The following is a 22750-nucleotide window of genomic DNA, read 5'->3' on the forward strand; positions in this document are numbered from 1 at the left end:
ATGTCTGGTTGAGGGACAGGCTATAAAGAAGCAATTAACAACAATGAAGTGTAGAAATGCAAGCCGGGATCTGTCTGGCTTTATGACGAAACAACGACCATACTCAGCCATTCATTACATTCCTGACAGTGGGTAAGTAGCCAGAGCACTTCCAGTTAGTTATTCAAAGTTAGAAATACTCCTCTACTAGCCAAAAATTGTGGGTTTCTTTTCCAATAATAAGAGCTCTTCTTCGATTCTTTCCCCTCAGTAATAAGGGAATTGTTTTTTTTGTTTCTATTTTCCCAAAGTATATACTAGGTCCATATTACTTTTTAACTTGCAATTCAACAGTTTACCTTCTATATTACTAAGGAGAAAACAAACTGTGGTTGGTATGTAAAATAAATTTTAAAAATCTAATAAAAATTTCAGAAAAAGGAAAGAACAATGAAAAATATATAAAAGACCTCTGTGTGCCGGGCAGTGGTGGTGCACGCCTTTATCCCAGCACTCAGGAGGCAGAGCTGGGAGATCTCTGTGAGTTCAAGGCCAGCCTGGTCTACAGAGCGAGATCTAGGACAGGCACCAAAGCTACACAGAGAAACCCTGTCTTGAAAAATACCAAAAAAAGGGCTGGGGAGGTGGCTTAGAGGTTAAGCATACTGATTGGTCTCCCAGAGGTCCTGAGTTCAATTCCCAGCAACCACATGGTGGCTCACAACCACCTGTAATGAGATCTGGTGCCCTCTTCTGGCCTGCAGGGATACATGCAGGCAGAACACTATATACATAAATAAATAAATAAATCTTTTTAAAAAAAGAAAAGAAAAATACCAAAAAAAAACAGAAAAGACCTCTGTGGTGGTTTGAATAAGAATGGCCCCTAAGTAGAGTGGGAGGGAGGTGAGGAGGCGGGAGAAGGGAAGTGAGGGGGAACTGGGGTTGGTATGTAAAATGAAAAAAATTTAATAAATAATTAATTTAAAAAAAAATAATGGCCCCCACAGGCTCCTATATTTGAATGTTTGATTCCCAGTTAGTGGACTGTTTAGGAAAGATTCGGAGGTGTGGCCTTGTTGGATGAGGTGTGTCACTGGAGGTGGGCTTTGAGGTTTCAAAAGCCCACACCAGGCCCAGTCTCCTCCTCTGCTTGTAGATGTAAGTTCTTAGCTCCTGCTCCAGCATCATGACTAACTACATACTGCCATGATGATCATGGACTAACCCTATGAAACTGTAAGCCAGCCCCTGATGAAATGCTTTCTTTTATAAGTTGCCTTGGTCATGGTATCTTTGCACAATAGAGCAGTAACTAAGACAACCTCTCATTGAGAAGTGACATTCCTAAGCTGCATACAGTGGTGCATGCCGGCAATCCAGCACCCAGGAGGCAGAGGCAGGGGGATCTCTATGAGTTTGGGGCCAATAAATGAAAGTGCTAGCTGAGAAAGCATGACACCCTGAGTTTGACCCTGGTACTCACATAAAGACAGATGGAGAGAACTGAGTCTACAAAGGTATCCTCTGACCTCCTCAAGCCGTGTGTCTTAGTCAGTGTTCTATTACTGTGAAGAGGCACCATGACCACCTCGATTCTTATAAAGGAAAGGATTTAATTGGGGTGGCTTACAGTTTCAGAGGTTTAGTTCACTGTCATCATGGTAGGAAGCATGGCGGTGTACGGACAGCAGCAGAAGGAGCTGAAAGTTCTGGATCTGGATCTGCAGGCAGCAGGAAGAGATACTGGGGCTGGCCTAGGCTTTTGAAACCCCAAAGCCCTCAGTAATACACTACCTCCGAGAAGGCCACACCTCCTAATCCTTCTCAAACAGCTCCACTCCCTAATGACTAAGCATTCAAATATAGGAGCCTGTGGGCCATTCTCATTCAAACTACCACACCAGGGCACACATATGAACCATACACATCACACACAAACGTGATATAAAAAGATTAGCAAAAAAGCTAACATCAGCCCAGCGGTGGTGGCGCTTGCCTTTAATCCCAGTACTCGGGAGGCAGAGGCAGGTGGATCTTTGTGAGTTAGAGGCCAGCCTGGGCTACAGAGTGAGGTCCAGGACAGGCTCCAAAGCTACACAGAGAAATCCTGTGAAGAAAGAAAGAAAAGAAAGAAAGAAAGAAAGAAAGAAAGAAAGAAAGAAAGAGAGAGAGAAAGAAAGAAAGAAAGAACAACAATCCTGTTCTAGATTCAGCAGTCTGGACTGAGAGCAGGCCTAAGGAGAAAGAATGGAGGAGAATCATCAGGGCTGACAGGTAACAGCAACAGGCAAGTATTATCAAAAACTAAAACAAGGGGAAGAGAGATGGCTCAGTGGTTAAGAGCACTGACTGATGTTCCAGAGGACCTGGGTTCAATTCCCAGGCCATCCGGTGTCTGGTCACACAAGGATAAAAATGGAAAAAAAAAAAGAAGAAGAAGAAGCAGGAAGCAGGAAAAAAATTAAAACAAAAGCATAAAATTATCAAGAGAAATATCTAAGTTTTTTAAAGTAAAAACTCAAAAACAATTTTTTAAAAATACTTCCAAACCTTTAAAAAATTTTAAATTTTAGACAAGGTCTCGCTAAGATGAATTTAATGTCCTCCTGCTTCAGGGCAAGTGGTCAGGATTACAGGACTCTACCATCGGGTCCACTTTCTAATCAGATTTCTTAGGTCAGGAAACTGACGTCCTAATTGCCTTGGTACACTGGGAAACGTTAAAGGAAAGACAATAAAAACTCAGAGGAAAAGTCAAGGCAGTGAAGTAGAAAAGCTGAAAGACCCAAAGCAAGCAACGGGCACCAGACAACTTCCCGTACGTACTCTGGTGTGCTCGTAGGGGATGTCCACAGAAGGGTGGTAGCACACTATTGTCCTGCCGTCGGAGGTCAAAGCCAGCTCTACCTTGCTGAAAAGGAACGTTTTAGAAATAGTTAGACTGTACTCAAAGCTGCATGAGTACTTCCAGGTTTTAGCTTTTTGAGACAAGGTCTCACTGTAGCCCAGGCAGTCATGGAACTCACTATGGAGCCCATGCTGGACTCAAACACATAGCAATCCCCTTGCCTCTGCCTCTAGAGTGACTGGATAACAGATACATACCATCCTGTCTGGCAGGATCTCATGTGTCCCAGGCTGGTTTTGAACTTAGTATGTAGCCAACAATGACTGTTGATCCTCTGACTCTATCTCCTAACTGTTAAGATTACACCCCGCTACAATAATTACTCTTAATGAGAAAATTAATTAGAAATCAACCCAAATGCCACAGTGAAAGCTAAGCCTCTTGCTGCTAGAGAAGGGCAGGAGCAAAAAAGCCGTGCAATCCACCAGTGTGCTAAGCCGTGCAGCCCACCAGTGTGCTAAGCCGTGCAACCCACCAGTGTGCTAAGCCATGCAGCCCACCAGTGTGCTAAGCCATGCAGCCCACCAGTGTGCTAAACTGTGCAGCCCACCAGTGTGCTAAGCCGTGCAACCCACCAGTGTGCTAAACCGTGCAGCCCAACAGTGTGCTAAGCCATGCAGCCCCGCCACAGTACAGGCTCTGCTCACATGTACCAGTGTGCTAAGACAGCTCGGGTCAAAGGGAGCAAATGCAGCCCCAAGGAAGTGGCCACTGCTGCACATGACATCAGAGGACAAAGAGCTCCCAGGGTGACTCATAAAGCCATGGATGAGAGCTATACATCTGCCACGCAAGTCTGCCCAATATGGAAGCACCATATCACAACAGAGGCTAGGGCATTCTGATAGACTTCTAGAATACATCAGCCCTAAAGCCTGGGTTTCAAGATGCTGCTTTAAGCCAGGTGTGGTGGCACACACCCTTAGTCCAGCACTCAGGAGGCAAAAGGCAGGCAGATCTCTGAGTTCCAGGCCCAGCCTGGTCTACAGAGCAAGTTCCAAGCCAGGACTACCCAGAGAAACACTGTCTCAAAGAACACCCCACCCCCACCCCCACATGCCCCCCCAAAAAAGCTTAAGCTTAAGACAAACTATTCTGGACAAAGAAGAAAAAAATACTGAAAAAAGTTACTGAAGTTTTTAACCTAACTGAAATGTTAACTGATAATTCTTACAACTAAATCTAACGGTGTCTGATTTGAATAGGCTCTGAGCAAGTTTATGTTTAAGATGAAAGAGATTCAATGCACTACAGAACTGAAAATTTAAAAATTGATGGGGCTGGCAGGACAGCTTAGTGGGCAAAGGTGCCCACATGGTGAAGCGTTGTCCTCTGACCTCTGCATGCATGTCATGGCCCATACATGCACACACACAAAGAAATTATTGTAATAAAAATGTATTTATATAAGGTTGCTAATTCCCGGTTGAGAAACTATGTTGAATATACTCATATACTACAATAGCAAACTATGTCAATTTAAATGTAAAATTAGTTAATCACAAACGTTAAAGGGAGTAAATGCTGTATTGCTTGATTGGAAAAATCTAGTACCTATAACATAAATGACAATTAGAAGACCGTAACAGAATAGTTCAGCTTAACTAGCTAAAACAATAAACAACAGTGAGGCTGTAAACTGTACTTCATCTGCATTGTTTTACTGTGGTTTTACCACTGAATTCTACACATAATTGCAATAACGTTTCTGATATTAGTTAATTTATTTATTTATTTTTCATTTCTTGACACAAGGGAGGTCTCACTCTGTACCTCTGGCTAGCCTGGAACTCACAGAGCTTCACCTGCATCCGCCTCTCCAGGGCTGGGATTAAATAAGTATACCGCCATGTCCTGGCCAAATCCGTCTGTGTAAGGTTTACTTATTTTATTGTGTCTGAATGTTTCCCCCGCACATGTGTGTCTACACCACTTGTGTTCCCGGTGCCCTACAAGTCAGAAGAGGTTACCAGATCCCTTGTAACTAGTTACAGCTGTGAGCTGCTGTGTGGGTGCTGGAGGCAAACCCAGGTCTTCTGCAAGAGCAGCTCTTTCAACCACTGACCATCATCTTTCCACGGTCTCACCAGATAGTCCAGGCTGGCCCTGAACTCAGCAGATAGATAACCCAGGCTGGCCTTGAACTCATGATCCTCTAGCTTTAGTTTTCCAAGAGCTGGGATGACTATCACAGCTGGCTTTACCGAGTTTTGCATACTATCTACACTGACATCACTCAATCTATTCAGGTTCAAAAAAACACAACCCAGTCTACTTCATCACGTGCAACTTAACTCAGTACTCATCAAATGTACAGTTAAAATCAGTATCAAAAACCAAAGTATGGGCTGAAGAGGAGGTGTGTTGCCATTGCAAAGGACCCTGGTTCAATTCCCCCAGCACCCACATGGTCATTCCCAAGTCAGTAGCTCCAGGAGATCTGACGCACTCTTCTGACCTCCCCAGACACCAGGAACACACGTGGTGCACATACACACATGCAAACAAAATACCCATACACATAATAAATTTAAAAGAAGATCTAAAAATCCTGGGCATGGGGGCACACATCTCAGCACTGGGAAGAGGATCGGGAGTCTGAGGCCAGACTTAGCTACATAGTGAGTGTGAGTCCAGCCTGGGCTGCTTTTTGTTTGTTTACTTTTTATTTACTAAAACTTGCGATAAAACTTACATAACTTAAGAAAATAAATTGCAACTTCTACACTTCAACTCTGCTTAAAAGGAAAAAAAAAAGGAAAAAGAAAGAAAAAAAAAAAACACATCCTATTCTTAGAATAATGACTAAGTTGGATAAATACCAAATAAATCGTACTGAATTCAGCAGTGTACAGTGGAATTATTTAGTGTCAAACAAAAGACAGACAAATACCTAATCTAATAGACATAAGCTCTAACATAAAATTATAAAAACGAATTAGCTTTTACAAAAAGCGAAAGCCCTATGCAGAAAGAAAAGAGCGAGTCTGTTACAAGAGGTGTGAGCCTTCACTACACAACAACAACAGATTTTATCTAAAATGTAAAATGTGGATCATCCAGGGACACACTTAATCCATACAAATAAGACACGAGTTGAATACCAAACTTAAAGAGAGAATAACGGGGAAAGCAAACACAAGATCACTGCAGATGCAACTGCTATTTCCGCTGACGTTTATACACACCAGTTATAATCCTCTGGAAGCGAAGAATACGTAGACTTATGACACACACGAGATAAAGCTCCACCTGCAAAAACCCACATGGTAAAACAGTTTAGTTCTCCTGGGCATAAAGGTCAATTTCAACATCAACCAATATCTGTTTCTTTTTTGTTGTTTAGTGAGATAGGGTCTCACCATGTAGCCCTGGCTGTTCTGGAACTCGCTCTGTAGACCAGGCTGGCCTCGAACTCACAGAGATACACCTGCCTCTGCCTCCCACTTAAGTGCTGGGATTAAAGGTGTCCACCATCACACCTGGCTTAAATACTTTTATTATTTTTTTATTTAATTTTTTAAAAAATTATTTATTTTTACTTCACAAGCATTGGTGTTTTGTCTTTATATTTGTGCGAGGGTGTTCAATCCTCTGGAATTGGAGTTACAGACAGGTTTGAGCTGCCATGTAGGTGCTGGGAATTGAACTTGGGTCCTCTGGAAGAACAGCCAGCGCTCTTTCTTAACTATTGAGCCATCTCTCCAGCCCTTATTAAATTTTTTTGGCTTTTTTCAAAACAGGTCTTTCTATGTAGTCTTCAATTTGTCCTAGAACTCGCTCTGTAGCCCAGGCTGGCCTTGAACTCACAGAGATCCAGCTGCCTCTGCCTCCCGAGTGCTGGGATTAAAGGCATGTGCCACCATGGCCTGACAAGCTATATAGTTTTTAATCTGTAAAAAAAGGTTTTTCATGTTCAAAAAAAGGATATTCCTCTAAATACAAAGGAAAAATTCAGAGGCAGCTCAGTACGTTAAAAGGGAGTTGGAAGCCAGGTGGTGGTGGCACACACCTTTAATCTCAGCACTCAGGAGGCAGAGGCAGGCGGATCTTTGTGAGTTCAAGGCCAGCCTGGTCTACACAGTGAGTTCCCAGACAGTCACCAAAACTACATGGAGAAACCCTGTCTTGAAAAATTTAAAAAAAAAAAAAGGAAATTCGAGATTACCCCAGAAAACCAGGATACAGCTTCCTCCAGAGAGGATTTCTCCTGCATACGGGGCTAGGACCCACCCTGACTTTCCATCAACACACCTCTACCACTTCCCAGGGCAGAACCCCCTCTACACTTCTTCAAACACCACTAAGCCTTCAAAGTCAATGTAGTTTTGTCTATAAAATCCTTCTGTGGCCTCTGGGCACTCTGGCCTCTATCACAGGAGAACAGCTATCTCCTTACATGCCCCACAATCTGTGTTCATAGGGCCTTACTCATCCCCTTCTCTGCCATCCTTGTTTGCCCCAAGTAAGTTACTATGGGACCAAAAAGCTTCAGAAGATTTTTTTTTTTGTTTTGTTTTGTTTTTTTGTTTTTTCGAGACAGGGTTTCTCTGTAGCTTTGGAGTCTGTCCTGTAGACCAGGCTGGCCTCGAACTCACAGAGATCCACCTGCCTCTGCCTCCCGAGTGCTGGGATTAAAGGCGTGCACCACCACCGCCCAGCTAGTTTATGCTTTAAAAACAAAATCTACACCCAATGTCGACTGCATGTAAGAGTTTACTGCTCCCTCACAAGGAAGGGCTTTTTCCTGATGCTCTTTGTACTTTCTCTTTAAATTGTGGATTTTGCTTTGCCACCAACATTAATATCCTTTGTCACATAAAATGTCAAAAGTAGAACAATTTAAGTTAGCTCACGGTGAACTGACTCTCCTGACAATCCCAGTCCACTCAAATCAGTTACTTAAACATTAGCAACTGAGGCAGATATCAAATGTGTACTAGGGCCTCAGTATAAATGGAATGGGCAGTCTAACAGTAAAAGGATCACTTCAGTAAAGAGGGGCAAATAGGCAGTCCCATGTTAACTCCCGTGAAGACAGGGCTGTGTTGGGTCTGAGTTCTCACCACCCTGGGGCTTGGCTTCTCTTAGGGAGACCAGAGGCTAGGTAGCAGGCATATTTCTCTCAACTTGCCACCAAGATTGATGACCTAAGTTCCATCTCTGAGACCCACATGATAGAGGGAGAGAGCCAATTCCACAGTCAAACATGTAATTTAAAAAAAAAAAACCAACCAAAAACAGAATTAGGAAAGCTACAAATGTGGTTTACATAGAATCCAGGTCAGTCAGAGCCACAGAGCCATACGGTGAGGCCCTGTCGCAAGACAACAAAGCAATAACCAGCATCTGACCCTGTGTACCACTCTGACACAGACCCTAAGGGGCCAAGTCAGCCCACTGAGATCCTTGCACATCCATCCTATTGTGTACTGCTCACAACTGTCAAGACAACCCTCAACAGGCAACGGGTAAAGACAATGTGGCACATACATACACACTTTATTCAGGTATAAAGAATGAGCCGGGCGGCGGTGGCGCACATCTTTAATCCCAGCACTCGGGAGGCAGAGGCAGGCGGATCTCTGTGAGTTCGAGGCCAGCCTGGGCTACAGAGCGAGATCCAGGAAAGGCAACCAAAGCTACACAGAGAAACCCTGTCTCGAAAAAAAAGAAAGAAAATATGCGACTTACAGAAAAAAGGATGGAATTCAAGACCATCACGTTAAGTGAAGTAAGTCTGACTCTGAACGACAAGCAGCCCTGAGTGTGGCCCTCACAATTGTAACTCTGTTATTAGGGAGACTGAGGCAGGAACCCGCACGTTTGAAAGCAGGTTGGGTGAAAGTGAAACACTAAAACCAGCCACAACAACAAACACCTAGAGCAGTGGAAATCCTAGTGTTTGGGAACGGGAGGCAGGAGGCTCACGCACTCACCAAGGTCAGCCTCATCCTCACAGCACGTTCAAGACCAGCCTGGGCTACGTGAAACTGTCTCAGCCAAAGAGAAAACCGAGCCAGAGATAGTGGCAGAGCACTGACCTCGCATGTGCAGTTTCAACTCCCAATGCGACAAAAGAGAAATTGAAGATTCTGGACTAAGGATATAGTTCAGAGTGGTGTACAGCATGCATACTGTACAAGTATGCGGACCCAAGTCTGGATTTTCACACCCACGTAAAAGCCACTGTCTCTGAAACCAACGATGGGGAGAATGAGAGAGTCAGAGATGGGCAGATTCTTGGCGATCACTGGCTATCCAGTCTGGCTGAAACCACAAGCTCTGGGTTCACTGAGAAACTGTCTCAAAAAGTAATGGAGAAAGTCAACAGAAGAAGACAACCTAAGTTGACCTCTAGCCCCGTACACATGCCCAGGTGAACACACCCATGCACATATCACACACACAAATAAAAAATAACAATATAAAGAGGGGGCTGAGCCGGGCGATGGTGGCGCACGTCTGTAATCCCAGCACTCGGGAGGCAGAGGCAGGTGGATCTCTGTGAGGTCGAGACCAGCCTGGGCTACAGAGCTAGTCCAGGACAGGCTCCAAAACTACACAGAGAAACCCTGTCTTGGAAGAAAAAAAAAAGAGGGGGCTGAGATGACTCAGTTGGTAGAATGCTTATTCACAAGGATGAGGACCTAAGTTAAAACCCCAGCACCCATGTACAAAGCCAGGAACGATGGTGTGTCCTTGTAATACCCACACTGGTTAGTGAGCATAGATACGCCTAGACAGCCAAGTCTAGTTGGGGATCCCCAGGTCCTAGTGAGAGACCATCTCCACAAAAGGTTGATGGCGCCTATGGAAAACACCCAAAGTTCTCTGGCTTCCACAGGTGTACTCACACCTAACACACACAGCAAGAGAGAGAGAAAGAGAGAGAGAGAGAGAGAGAGAGAGAGAGAGAGAGAGAGAGAGAGAGAGAGACAAATACTATGTATTTTCCCTACAATGCAGAATCTAGATACACATGTGGTTGAGACAGGGTTTCGGCATGCAGCCCAGGCTGGCCTCCATCCCAGCAATCTTCCTGCCTCCACCTCCAGAGTACTGGATTACAGGTGTGCATCCCGCGCTGGCCTGTTCACAGAGGATGTGAAAGCGGAAGGGGACAAGAGGAAGACGTTTAAAGAGAGGGGAAATGAGGGAAGGTAATGGGGGAGGAATACTCCATGTTTTCGCTCACATGGAAACCTAGGTTAAATCCATGTACAACTAGGTGACACAAAAGCCAAAGGGACTATTTAGGGAAAGGACCAGAACCAGCAAAAGGCAGAGGAGACCAGGGAGAATGAGTAGGTCACCAGGGCTATGTATGCAAGAAATGTCATAAACCTAGTATTTTGAATGCTGACTAGAAGATTAACTAGAAAGTAAAAGCAATTTTATTGTTTATTATTAGTATTTGGAGACAGAGTCTCACTATATAGCCATGGCTGGCCTGAAACTCACTATGTACACCATATTAGCCTTGAACTCACAGAGCTCCACCTGTCTCTACCTCCCAAATACTTGGGACTATAGGCCTCTGTCACCATGCCCATCTCATCACAGTAACTTTTTGTTGCTGTTTTGAGACAGGGTCTCTCTATATGGCCTTGGCTGTCCTTGAACTCACTATATAGTCCAGGTTGATTGCAAACTCACAGAGATCCTAACTGCAAACTCACAGAGATCCTCCTGCCTCTACCCTGAGTGCTGGGATCAAAAGCCTGCGCCACCATGCTCAGCTCACTATAGAAACTTTTAAAAGCCTAGATAATCAAAAGTTAAATGTGCTTTGTTCTGACTCTTATTGTAAATAGAATGTGATAAATGAAATAAATCATGTTCAGAGACCTAAAAATGAGGAGTAGGTGAGCAAGGGGTCAGGGACAGAAGGCTTTCTATAAAAGTGGGATTCAGTAAATTTGAACACTGTTTTTAAAAGGAGTTTACTGAGCAAAGGTTTGTCTTGCCTCAGATGCCCCTAAATTACCTATCTATTGTGGGGGTGAGGGTTGGGGGGTGGGGAGGTGAGGGGGATGAAAACAGACAGCTGTGAGGAGCAGGATCTTACATTCTATTATTTATGAGTTAACAGACTGACTATTAAGCATGTATCAACAGACTTTTGAGATGATCTTTAGAAAGGAACTACATTTATTTGCTTAATGGCTGCATCCATAAAGGAAAAAAACCTCCCACAATATTAACAGTGATTATCTCTGGAAGATGGGACTGTGGATTTGCTTTTTATTTCCAAATCTCAGGAACTACTTAAAGAAAAGAACAGCTGTAAAGTACACTAAGAATAAATGTTCCTCATGAAGGGGAAGTTACCTTCTACCAGTTCACCTAAATCCTACTCGTGGTTTAATGATAGTCTATGATTACCTTAGATCCTTTCCTTGGCATTTATGCATGCATGCACACACACACACACAAACATAGAGACACACATACTTACACACATTTTAAGCCCACAACAGGATCATTCACTGACATATCAGGTTTTTTTTTTTTCTTTCTCTAGTTGGTGATCTGTCCATGTTGGTAACAGCTGCATGATATTCATAGTTAAGATTCTTCTTTTGACTGACATTTAAATTTTATCCCCTTTTTATTATTGCAAATAATAGGCAAATAAAATAACCAAATACTTTAAATATCCTATACTTGGAAAAGCATACTTTTTTAAACATTAAAAAAAAAAAAATCTCACTTACTTTGGATTGGAAATAAATGTTTCCAGATAGTTCTGTTTGATGTCACCCATTTGACTGCTGATGCCATGATCCTTATCGGGTGACTTGAAAAAGATATTGTGAGGAGAGATGGCTTCTAAAATCTGTTTCTAGGCACACAGAATTTCAATCCTGCTTAAGAGATAAAGGAAAATCAGCTACAGGGGTAAGCCTAAACAACGCAATAGGCCAGGAACCATGAACTAGCACGAGTCACCTGAAAGAAGGCTTTTCAATTTTTCACTTCCACACAACTTAACAGCGGGACGAAGAGCCACGACATCAAAATGTAAGAACCCAAACCCAAGAACTACGTCTGCTGTCACTGCTCTTAAATGTAACCTTCTCAGCACTCACGCAGTTTGTTTCAGTTGAGTGTGCAGTAAAAACCCCAATTACTTAGAAAGTCGTTCACACACAATGCACAGTGCATACTCCTCAAACGCTGGTGTGTCTGTGTACCAATTCCCAAGTACCACACATAAGACCTTATCGCTCCCAGTGATATTGTTTCTGATGAAATATTCAACAAGACCTGTCTTTGGTTCATGAAAACTTAAGAGGAACACGTCAACGTCAACGTCTTACAGGTTGTAAACAAACTGCTCTTGTCGCCATTTCATCTTACTGTCGCGTAACATTTAAAGATAATGCCAAAGCGTATTTATAGTGAATCATGAAAATTTAAAGGACTTGCTTCCAAAGACTTTGGAGTTGCTCACTTACAAACTGGAAAATCTGAGGCAAGTCATTAATTACACGACCTTCCAGTTCTTCCGTGGTAAACCGAGGGAAACAATCGCAGTGTTCATGAGAAGTTGTAAATACATCGTATACAATTGCTGTGCCCTATTTTCAATTTGTCTCAATGGCTAGCTATGACCCTCCCTAGCTCAGTACACACGAAAAGGAGGGCAGTCTCTCTTTATTTGCAAGCCGATTCCTGGCACTGTCAGAACACTGTGACTTGCTAACCCAGAATTCATTCAGCGTGCAAAAGTGGCTTCCTTCCACTCTGTGCTCTTTTAGACATATGATTAGGAACAAAGGCCGAGAGAAGTCCAGTGTTTAACTTGTGTCATGCATGAGACACAAACCCAGTCTTCCGACTACAAGTCCAGAATCAAAACCTCTGCAGGGGGACATTAAGTTTCCTCGGCTCGATGCTGACATAGTCAGCTGAGGGTCAAACTACAGCTGCAGAGACTTTCGACGGTGAGTCCCTTGGCACGGAATTCAGCTCGAAATCTAACACCCCGGAAGGTCTGAAGTTTGGGGAACAGGTGCACGGGGACTGCAGCCCGGGGACCGATAGAAAGGCTTGGACCAGGAGAGGTCAGCGAGGTCAACGTGGTGCAGCCGGACGCCCAGCAGCACACGGGTGCTGAGCCACCAGAGGGCACAACCACACGCGGCCCTTCCGCTGCATGGAGCCTGGGGACACGACCGCCTCGCCCTACGGGCAACGACGGACAGAAAAACCCTCGACGCCCACGGACAAGCCTGCCAGGCCTGTCCCAGAGGAAGAGAGGGCAGCGGTTACATAGAAAACTACTCACCGCGGGCCAGCCATCTTGCCTCAATCCGGGTCCTAAAGACGCCGTCCAGCGCGCGCACCTCGGGCCCGCAAGGCACTCTGGGAGTCGTAGTCTCTGCCAGAAAAATCTCCCTGGTCGCAGGAGGATGGTGGGGCGGGGTCCTGTGGCCACCCAGCATTCCTTATGGCAGCTTGGGTTGCAAAAGGTGCTCACACAACAAAATCGCTACCCGTTTCCACTGTTTAAAATAACAACAGCAAAAAACAATTCAGAGAGACACTAGACTATACCGTTGAGGGCTGAATTAAGTTTTCTCAGAGAAGACAAGATGTCAGAGAAATCTAACGTGGATGTTAGGAGCGGAGGGTGAGACGTTCCGGGTGTGGCATTGTTGACTAGCTTGAAGGGTTAGTCAAAGCACAGGAGAGGTCAGACTAATCCAGCAGGTTGGGAGTTTGTCCTGTAAGGGTGGGAAAGAATTCCGTTTGGGAGTTGTTGATCTGGGGATTCATCTGAAATGCCCAAGTGGTGATGTAAAACCAAGCAGGCCGGTAGTAGAGGTTGGGCTAAACAGGAATATAAAGCCATGGGAATGAGGGCTGGGTATGTAGCTTGGTGCCATAGCATGCCTGAGGCCCTGGGTTTAATCGCCAGCACCACAAAAGCATGATAAATAAAGCGATGGGAATATCGAGCCAGTGTAGGGAGGAAATGTAGCTAAAATGGAACAAGTCTCCAAACTGAGCCAAAGGACTCCCAACACTTAGAGACCAAATGGAAGAGGTCACCTAGCAAGGGAATATCTGAAAAGAGACATTCCAATACAAAAATAAATAAACCCCAAACACCAGCAAATAGTTTACACTGGCACACATTAAAGTTGTTTGGCCTGTGAATAGTGTGGTGCACACCTTTGATCCCAGAACTCTGGAGGCAGAAGCAGGCAGATCTCTGTGAGTTCAAGGCCAGCCTGATCTACAGAGCGAGTTCCAGGACAACAGGAAGCCTGTCGAAGGGGGAAAAAAAAAGTTTGAAATTCAGAGTACTAAAATGGCAAAATAGTCCAAACCATGGAAGCAGAATGAAGTGACTGACCTGGAAATGATGGAAAAGTTACCCAGTTTGTGATGACTTTGAGGAATAGTTTCACAAGCCCCGGACTCCCTGCTGTAAAGCTTTGCCAAGTAGAGAAGGTGCCCCGTGGGTGGAACAGACTGTGATTTCAGTACTTAGGAGGCTGAAGCAGGAGGATTCCTGTGAGCTCTCTTATAGAAGCCAGGGCCACCAGCCCAGGGATGGCGCCACCCACAATTAGGAAAAGGCTTGCTGCAGCCTGATATGATGGAAGCATTTTCTCCTTTGAGGTTCTGTCCTCTCGACCACTTTACTTGTGTTGAATTGACATAAAAACTCTCCAGCACAGATTTTGTGTCGGAAAATATAAAAGTATTACGTTTGGGGCTAGTGAGATGGCTCAGCGGAGCAAAACACTTGCTGTTAAGCCTGATGCCCTCAGTCCGATCCCTGGGACCCATGTGGTAGAGGGAGAGAAACACTCTGGCAGGTTCTCGAGTGCCCCTTCCCCATATAAATAAGTTTAATTTAAACATTAAAAAGAATAGGGTTGGGGGTTTAGCTCAGTGATAGCGCAAGGCCCTGGGTTCGATCCTCAGCTCAAAAAAAAAAAAATTAAAAAAAGAATGACATTAACTTTATCAATAGCGTTAGATTGATTGCTTAAGAGGAAGAGCACCAGACTTAACTGTACTTACAATGAAGTTTTATATTTAAAAAAAAAAAAAAAAAAAGCTGGGCAGTGGTGGCACATGTCTTTAATCCCAGCACTCAGGAGGCAATAAATAAATAAATAAATAAATAAATAAATAAATAAATAATGAAAAGCCAGGTGGGATGTTACATATCTTTCATCTCAGCACTTGGAAGGCAGAAGGAACCAAATCTCTGTGAGTTTGAGGTCTACGTAGCAAGTTCTAGGCTACCCGAATGTCATTTTAAAATGTTTTAATGAGAATAATCTAGGTTTGTGGATGTGTTTGTTAGTATAGTACTGTAAGTCTGACTGGGTATGTGCCCATAATCCCAGCATTTGGGAGGCAGGAGGATCACGAATTCAGTAGTCTTGATTTCTGGTTGGTGAACTCTAAAACAAAAGGGGTTGAGAGCTGGGATTGGTGGAGTATGCCTTTAGTCCCAGCACTCAGGAGGGAAGGCCAACCTGGTCTACCTAGGGAGTTTTAAGTCAGTCAAGGCTGTATAGAGACACTGTCCCAAAAACAAAACAAAACAAAAAAAACGTTCTACACAGTCTTATCACTTCTTTCTCTTTTTCTTCGTCCATCTTTTTTCCCCCTCAAGACAGGGTTTTGCTGTGTAGCCCTGGCTGTCCTGGAACTCGCTCTATATACAAGGCTGGCCTCAAACTCACAGAGATCTGCCTGCCTTTGCCTGCCGAGTGCTGGGATTAAAGACGTGAGCTGCCACCACCACCTCGGGGCTTCTTTCTCCATCTTTTTTTTTTTTTTCTCTTTCCAGTGCTGAGTTCGAATCCAGACACTCATGACTGTTGGTGAATGCTCTTCCACTGAACTACACCCCCACTGAGGAAAACAAACAAAGGTTTCAAAACTCTGTCCAGTCCTTCTGGAAGTGGACCAAATTTCCAGAAGATAGTGATGCACCTGAGGGATGGACTTGAGACAGACAGTGATGATGGGGAAGGAAGCCCAGAGACAAACCTGGGTGGGGCGTACCAGGTGGGAGGAAATGACAGTCTAGGCAGGCCTAGCTGAGTGTGCAGTCACCAGCAGATGCTCAGGGACATGGAATGCAAGACTTCTTGGAACGTGAGAGGGTGGCGCACAGAGGCAGCGGGGAGGCTCTGCTGTTACCTGTTCCTGCCAACCTTCTTGCCAAAGGCTGAGTCATCATCCTCTGGAATTCTGTTTCCATTGAGAACTGGCCCAGAGTGTGGAGAGGAAACAGCTCTCTAGCATGGGGGGAGACGGGGCGCTACAGAATCAGGGGTGCCTGCTCTTGAAGTCTCTTGCTAACACCAGTGTCTTGGGAGACAGGAAACATCAACAAAAGCAAATATTATTCCTCAGAACCTCCTGGGTCCTATCTCCTCTCATTCCGGGCTTTCTACTGAGATGACGCCTCTAGGGACTGGTGATGACCCGGATGACGCTCCTCACATTCCTCAGGCCCTGTGTTGTTGCTTAAGTTTCTTCTTACGTTGGAGGCACGAATGTGAGGCAGCAGGCGTTTTCCCTGACCTGTTTTGTATTAGTGTTGAGCCTTTTCTTCCTCCCCGCCCACTGCCTGCCTGAGTCAGCAGACACGAACCCTTCTCTCACAGAGCCTTCTGTCTTGACCACCCACGAAACAGTTTCCCCACACTGCCAGAAACAATAAGGGAACTTGCAAACAAATACTTCTTATTGATGACTGTTGTGAACCGAAACAGGGCTTCTGTTAAATGTGATAGACATTTTCCAAATGATTTTTCTTTTCTTTTCTTTTTTCTTTCTGTTCTTTCTCGCTCATTTTTTGCAAGCCCAGCCTTGCTCTGTAGCCCAGGCTAGCCTCTAACTGCCTACTTCTGAATTCTAGGATTATAGATCTGCCCCATCATTTCAAGTCTCTAGCTTGTCTTTTTGAAGCACGGGGCTATGGAGAAGCTGTTCCGGTCACTGGTAAGGGAGGCCATATCTAGCCTTTTTCTTATATGAGTGTCCAGATTTCAACTCGGGTCTCCTTGCTTTCACAGCAAATGCTCTTACGCACTGAGCCATCTCCTGAGAACCCCTAAGGGAGGTCTTTTGATCACAGTATACCCACAGTGAGACACCAGCTACTTGTCTTTATTGCTTCACTGGTTCCTCTGCCCTTGCCATGAAATTCCTCCAGAGGCCCCAAACAATCGAACAGACCACAGACTTAAACCTCCCCTTCTCCTCCTCTCCTCTCTCTCTCTCTCTCTCTCTCTCTCTCTCTTTTCTTTTGGTTTTCTGAGACAAGGTTTCTCTATATAACAGTCCTAGCTGTCCTGGAACTCCCTTTATAGACCAGGCTGACCTCGAACTCACAGAGATCTAACTACTAAAGCTGCAAGCTAACACAAGAGTACAACATTCTCGTCTGATTTCTGTGGTCTCTACATGACCAACACCTCTTCCCTGAAGGAACGGTTTCAGTTGGCTTTATAGTTGTCATGTTTCATTCCTGTTTTGTGGATATAGATAATTGTTTGCTTGTTTGTTTTTGAAGACAGGGTTTCTCTGTGTAGCCCTGGCTGTCCCAGAACTCACTTTGTAGACCAGGATGGCCTTGAACTCACAGAGATCTGCCTGCTTCCCCGAAGCCCCCCTTCTCCCTCATCCTGGGATTAAAGATGTACACCACCACTGCCTGGCAAATAGTATTATTTATTTTCATTGGTTTTTTGAGACAGGATCTTATCTTCTGCATCCCAGGCTGGCCACCAAATAAATCAGTATATGACTGAGGATGACCTTGAATTCTTTAAAAGTTTCATTTAATTGACTTAATGTATTTTGTGTGTATGCATGTGTGCATGTGCACACGTGTTAGTTACTGTACTATTATCGTGAAGAGACACCATAGAAAAAGAAAGCTATTAATTGAAGAGCTTGCTTACAGTTTCAGGGTTAGTCCATTTTCATTATGGCAAGAAGCATAGCAACAGGCATGCAGGTATGGCCCTGGAGCAGTAGCTGAGAGTTTATATCTGATCCACTAATTTGAAACAGAGGAAGATCAAGTCCAGACTGGGCCTGGCATGGGCTTTTAACACCTCAAAGCCCATTTCCAGTGATACACCTCCTTCAACAAAGCCACACCTCCTAATCCTTCCTAAATAGTTCACCAATTGAGAACCAAAAATTCAAATATATGAGCCCATGAAGCTCATCTTCATTCAAATCACTACAGGGACACTCTCTCTCTCTCTCTCTCTCTCTCTCTCTCTCTCTCTCTCTCTCTGTGTGTGTGTGTGTGTGTGTGTGTGTGTGTGTGTGTGTGTGTGTTTACAAAGGCATGGAGGTCAGAAGACAACTTTTTGCCTTTGCTTTGGTTTCTTTTGAGATTGGACCCTTCTAGAACTCACTATATAAACCTGGCTGGCCTGGAACCCACAAGAGATCCTCTGCCTCTCAAGTGCTATGATTAAAGGTGTGCACCACTACACCTTACTAATATTTTGTTTTCTGGTTCTGTTTTAAGTATAGTAAATAGGATTCTAAACTCACCTTTCTGTATTTATACGTTTTTGTGGGTGCATGTGGAGGCCAGCAGTGCACGCTGGGCATAGTTCCCAGGCACTGTTAATTTTTTTTTTTTTTTTCACTAGTCTGGAATCCCCTAAGTACTAAGTAGGCTAGGCTGGCTGTTCGGTAATCCCCAGGGATCTTACAGGTCTCTACTACCCAGCACTAGAATTTCAAACGCACATTCCACTCTGGGCCTTTTCCCCTGTGGGTTCTTCAGATGGAACTCAGGTCCACATACTTACAAGGCAAGCACTTCTGAGCTGGCTCCCCAACCCAGCCTCATTAAGAATAAGCCCCTTTGACCTGCAGCAACTCATCCTTCTAGAATACACCCCATTCTGCAGGACTTGCAGGAATGGGGAGGGGGGTTAGATTTCATTTTTGTGATCAGACTGTGAATTCTCAAAGGGAGAAAAAAAAAGCTAAAGGAGACATGAAAATATTTTAATTATTTAATTTGGTGGTGCTAAGGAGTGAACCTAGGGCCTCACCCACACTAGGAAAGAACTGTACCCTGGATCCTCACACTGCCTCCCCACACATCCCACAGTGATAATAGTCTAGAGCAGTGGTTCTCAACCTTCCTAATGCTGCAACCTTTTAATACAGTTCCTCATGTTGTGATGATTCCCAACCTTAAAATTATTTTTGTTGCTATTTCATAACTGTGTAGCTGTTAGATTTCCCGTGTCCTGCCTGGCCCATGGTTGGGACAAATTTCGCATCCACAGTCCTGCAGCCTTTTATAAAATAATCACACAAAGGCTTAATATTATTTATAACTGCTTGGCCATTAGCTTAGGTTTATTACTTATTAGCTCTTACACTTAAACTCAGCCCATTTCTGTTAATCTATATGTTGCCATGTGTTCCGTGGCTTTACCTGTGTGCTATTACATGCTGCTCTCTGGATGGTGGGCTGGCATCTCCTGACTCAGCCTTCCTCCTCCCAGAATTCTCCTTGTCTGCTTATCCCACTTATACTTCCTGCCTGACTACTGGCCAATCAGCATTTTATTTATCAACCAATCAGAGCAATACACACTCACAGCATACAGAAGGACATCACCCATCATAACTATAATTTTGCTAGTTATGAATAGTGATGTAAATATGTGTTTTCCAGTGGTCTCAAGGCATCCTCTGTGAAAGGGTCATTTGACCTCCAAAGGTTGAGAAACACTGGTCTTCATATCATCAAACTAATCTGTCAAATTTCAAAGTCAAGTTCTAAATATCCAATTTCCTAGATGTTTTCCTTTCCAATCACAGATGCTTAAAATACTTGAGAATCATGTGGTTTTTATTTGTTTGGTCTCATGTAGCACAGGCTGGCCTTAGACTTGCTCTATAGCCAGGGATGGTCTTGGACTTCTGATTCTCTGTACCTCATTTACCAAGTGCTGGAATTACAGGTATATGTCACCAGGCCAACTTGGTCTTTTTTTTTTTTTTTTTTTTGAAACAGTAGTCCAGGCTGGTCTTGAACATACAGTAACTTCTCTGCCCCAGCTTCCCAAGTGCTGGGGGACATAGCTGTGGTTCACTCCATCTGACCGCCTTTCTTCTTTTTGCATGTGAGTGTACAGTGTATGCCACATATATGTGGAGGAATGCATACCTGTGTACAGCACACCCTGTACACAGAGGAGGATGCTGGATGTCATGTCCTACTACTCTGTGCCTTACTTCTCTAAGATGGTGTCTCAATGAATCTGGACCTTGGCTGGCAAGCAGCAACCTCCAGCAGCCACGCTGTCTCTGCCTTCCCGACAGAGCTGGCATGACAGACGTGCACCACCATGACCTGCTTTTTACGTGGGTTCTGGGGCTTTGAACTCGGGTCTTTTGTAGAGACCCACAGAGGTTTCCCAGTGAGACCTTACGCAGGGTCCAAGAATCTGAGCTTGCTTTACCCAGCAGGGCTGCATAACTGGATGAATTGACCACGGGGCATGGAAGTGTCTATACTTGGCTGTGCAGCGTGCTTTGATCTAGCAAGGGGGGTGTCTTTTACCCCACCCCTTGGCATTGTTATAAAAAACCCTTTTGAAGAGGCAGAAGGGGCCGATGAATTTTGATCCAGGGCCTCCCGAAGCTATCCTGGGTTTCTGTCTTTCTCCTCTTCACTATCTTTCTAAAAGTTTCGTATCCCTCTCTCCTCCTCATAGGAACCCTTTAAAAGATGGGAGCAGGCTTCTCACAGCCCTTATGCTTGCACAGAAGTAATTTTACCCATTATCTCCCTAGCCATACTTTTTAAAAATTTCTTCTTGAAGTTCAAAACCTTTTGTTCTGAAATGTTAGGTTCCATTAAATCTTTGCAGAGTCCCAGGCTGATGCAGGGAATTTGAGTATCTGGAGGAAGTGATGCAGAAGTGCTCTTCCTAGCCTGCATCCAAGATCATCTAAGGAAAACTGACCAGTTTTCTATGTGGCAGGGGTGGTTTCCAAGGTTAGTTCCAACCACAGCATCACCATTCATATTCTGCTAGTTTCTGGGACACTCTCTTTCAAGAGGTAGACTCCATGTCACCTACCCTTGAAACTGAGTGGATTTTTTGTTGACCAGTCGATTATGATGCTATGATGCCACTGGCTTTCACAGCTGGGTTAAGAACAACATTGGATTCTCCTATTTGCATACCAGAATTCCTGCTCTCTTGGAACTCAGCCACCTAGTTAGAGGGATATTCAAGAAACCCACTTGAGAGGAACTAACGACCAGCATCAACTTGCCAGTGCTGTGAGATGGCATGGATTGGCATTTCTGGCCATCATCAAGCTGTCCAGGCTGGTAAAGCATGGAGCAGAGTTATATCTTCCTTGTAGATCCCAGTGCATACTACAAATTTGTGTATTTCTAATCTTATGGTGGCTCTGTCTATCTTCCTACAAGGGTACATTCTCTTATGCTTTTTCTCAAATATTCTGAAGATCTCTTTAGGATCATTTACCTTCTGGGGTCCTTTAAGCGCAGAACTAACCTTTCCAGATTTCTGGTTACTTGAAATTCTTGTTTTCAATTTCTCATCATTACCCCCCAACCTTCATTTTTCCTCTAAAAGGAGCTGGGGGGGTGATGTGGGCTCGAGAGATGGTTGCTCTTCCTGAGGTCCTGGGTTTGGTTCTCGGTACCCACCCACATGGTGGCTCACAACGAGTCTGTAATCTGATGTGATCTTCTATCTTAACACATTAGACTGCATCACTGTGTCCGTTTCACAGTGGACTCTTGAGTTCAGGAAGGCATGATTCACCTTTTCTGTAGTCTCCTGCTGTAACTCTGCACAAAGCCACGTTGTTCATGCATTCATTCAGTGTTTACTGTTTGTGCTAGCTACTGTGCTTGGAGTCATTGTTGGGTAAGGCCTGTTTGTGCTTCTGTGCTTGGAGCCATTGTTGGGTAAGGCCTGTGCTTGGGCAGACCTGCCTGGGAAACAGCTGCACTGTTGTGCTCTAACCTTAGAAAATGTTAACCCCATCTAAACAACACTTTAAAATGGAGGCAGCAACATCTCCTTAACAGTCTCATGAGCCGGGCTGGAGAAAAACGGCTCAGCAGTAAAGAGTACTTGTTGCTCTGGCAGAAGACCCACATGGTGGCTCACAACCACCCTTAACTCCAGTTCAGATGGATCTGGCCCCTAAAGCCACCAGACACATGTTGGTTAGTATTGTCAACTTGATAAAATCTACCAAGTTGGAAAAGGGCCTCTGGGGGGGGGGGGTTGTCTTGATTTAATGGATGCATGGATACTTAATTGTGGATGTGACCTTGGCTGTATAATCGGAGAAAGGTGAGCATGAGCAGGCAAAATTCCTGATGATAGATTCGATGTGACCAGTTGAGTGGTCCTACTGCTGTGACTATCCCTTTACAAGGGACTGCAACCTGTAATTTTGAGCCGAAATTAACCCCTTTCCCTTTAAGTTGCCTTTGTGGGGTACTTTATTGCAGCAACAGCAAAAGAAATGAAAACATCCAGCAGCCGGATGGTGGTAGTGCACGCCTTTAATCCCAGGACTTGGGAGGTGGATCTGTGAGTTCGAGGCCAGCCTGGGCTTCAGATCGAGATCCAGGACAGGCTCCAAAAGCTACACAGAGAAACCCTGTGTAAATGAAATAAATAAATAAAAATAAATAAATAAAAGAGAAAGAAACACCCAGCAATCTCTTTTAGGGCCTTCACTCTATAGGCAATCCAACTCTTTTAGGGATTACTCTGAGTGCTCTGATCCTTTAGGTGGATCACTCTAGTTAGGAAATAA

General features: G+C 44.4%; 1 protein-coding gene across 1 annotated transcript in view; it reads right to left on the reverse strand.

Moving 5' to 3' along the window:
- The window catches only part of Mrpl42 (mitochondrial ribosomal protein L42), a 22626-nt gene extending 9376 nt beyond the window's left edge, over positions 1–13250 (reverse strand). Inside the window, exons 1-5 of the mRNA XM_036170217.1 lie at positions 13188–13250; positions 11611–11760; positions 6079–6142; positions 2809–2893; positions 1–20 (exon numbers count right to left, since the gene is read on the reverse strand). The exon at positions 1–20 is cut by the window's left edge and continues 144 nt beyond it. Of these exons, the coding sequence (XP_036026110.1) occupies positions 1–20; positions 2809–2893; positions 6079–6142; positions 11611–11677 (236 nt within the window). The 5' untranslated portion in view covers positions 11678–11760; positions 13188–13250. The remainder of the gene's footprint in view (positions 21–2808; positions 2894–6078; positions 6143–11610; positions 11761–13187) is intronic.
- Between the last annotated feature and the right edge of the window lie 9500 nt (positions 13251–22750).

Source organism: Onychomys torridus, chromosome 20 (genome assembly GCF_903995425.1).
Source record: "Onychomys torridus chromosome 20, mOncTor1.1, whole genome shotgun sequence".
NCBI lineage: Eukaryota > Metazoa > Chordata > Mammalia > Rodentia > Cricetidae > Onychomys > Onychomys torridus.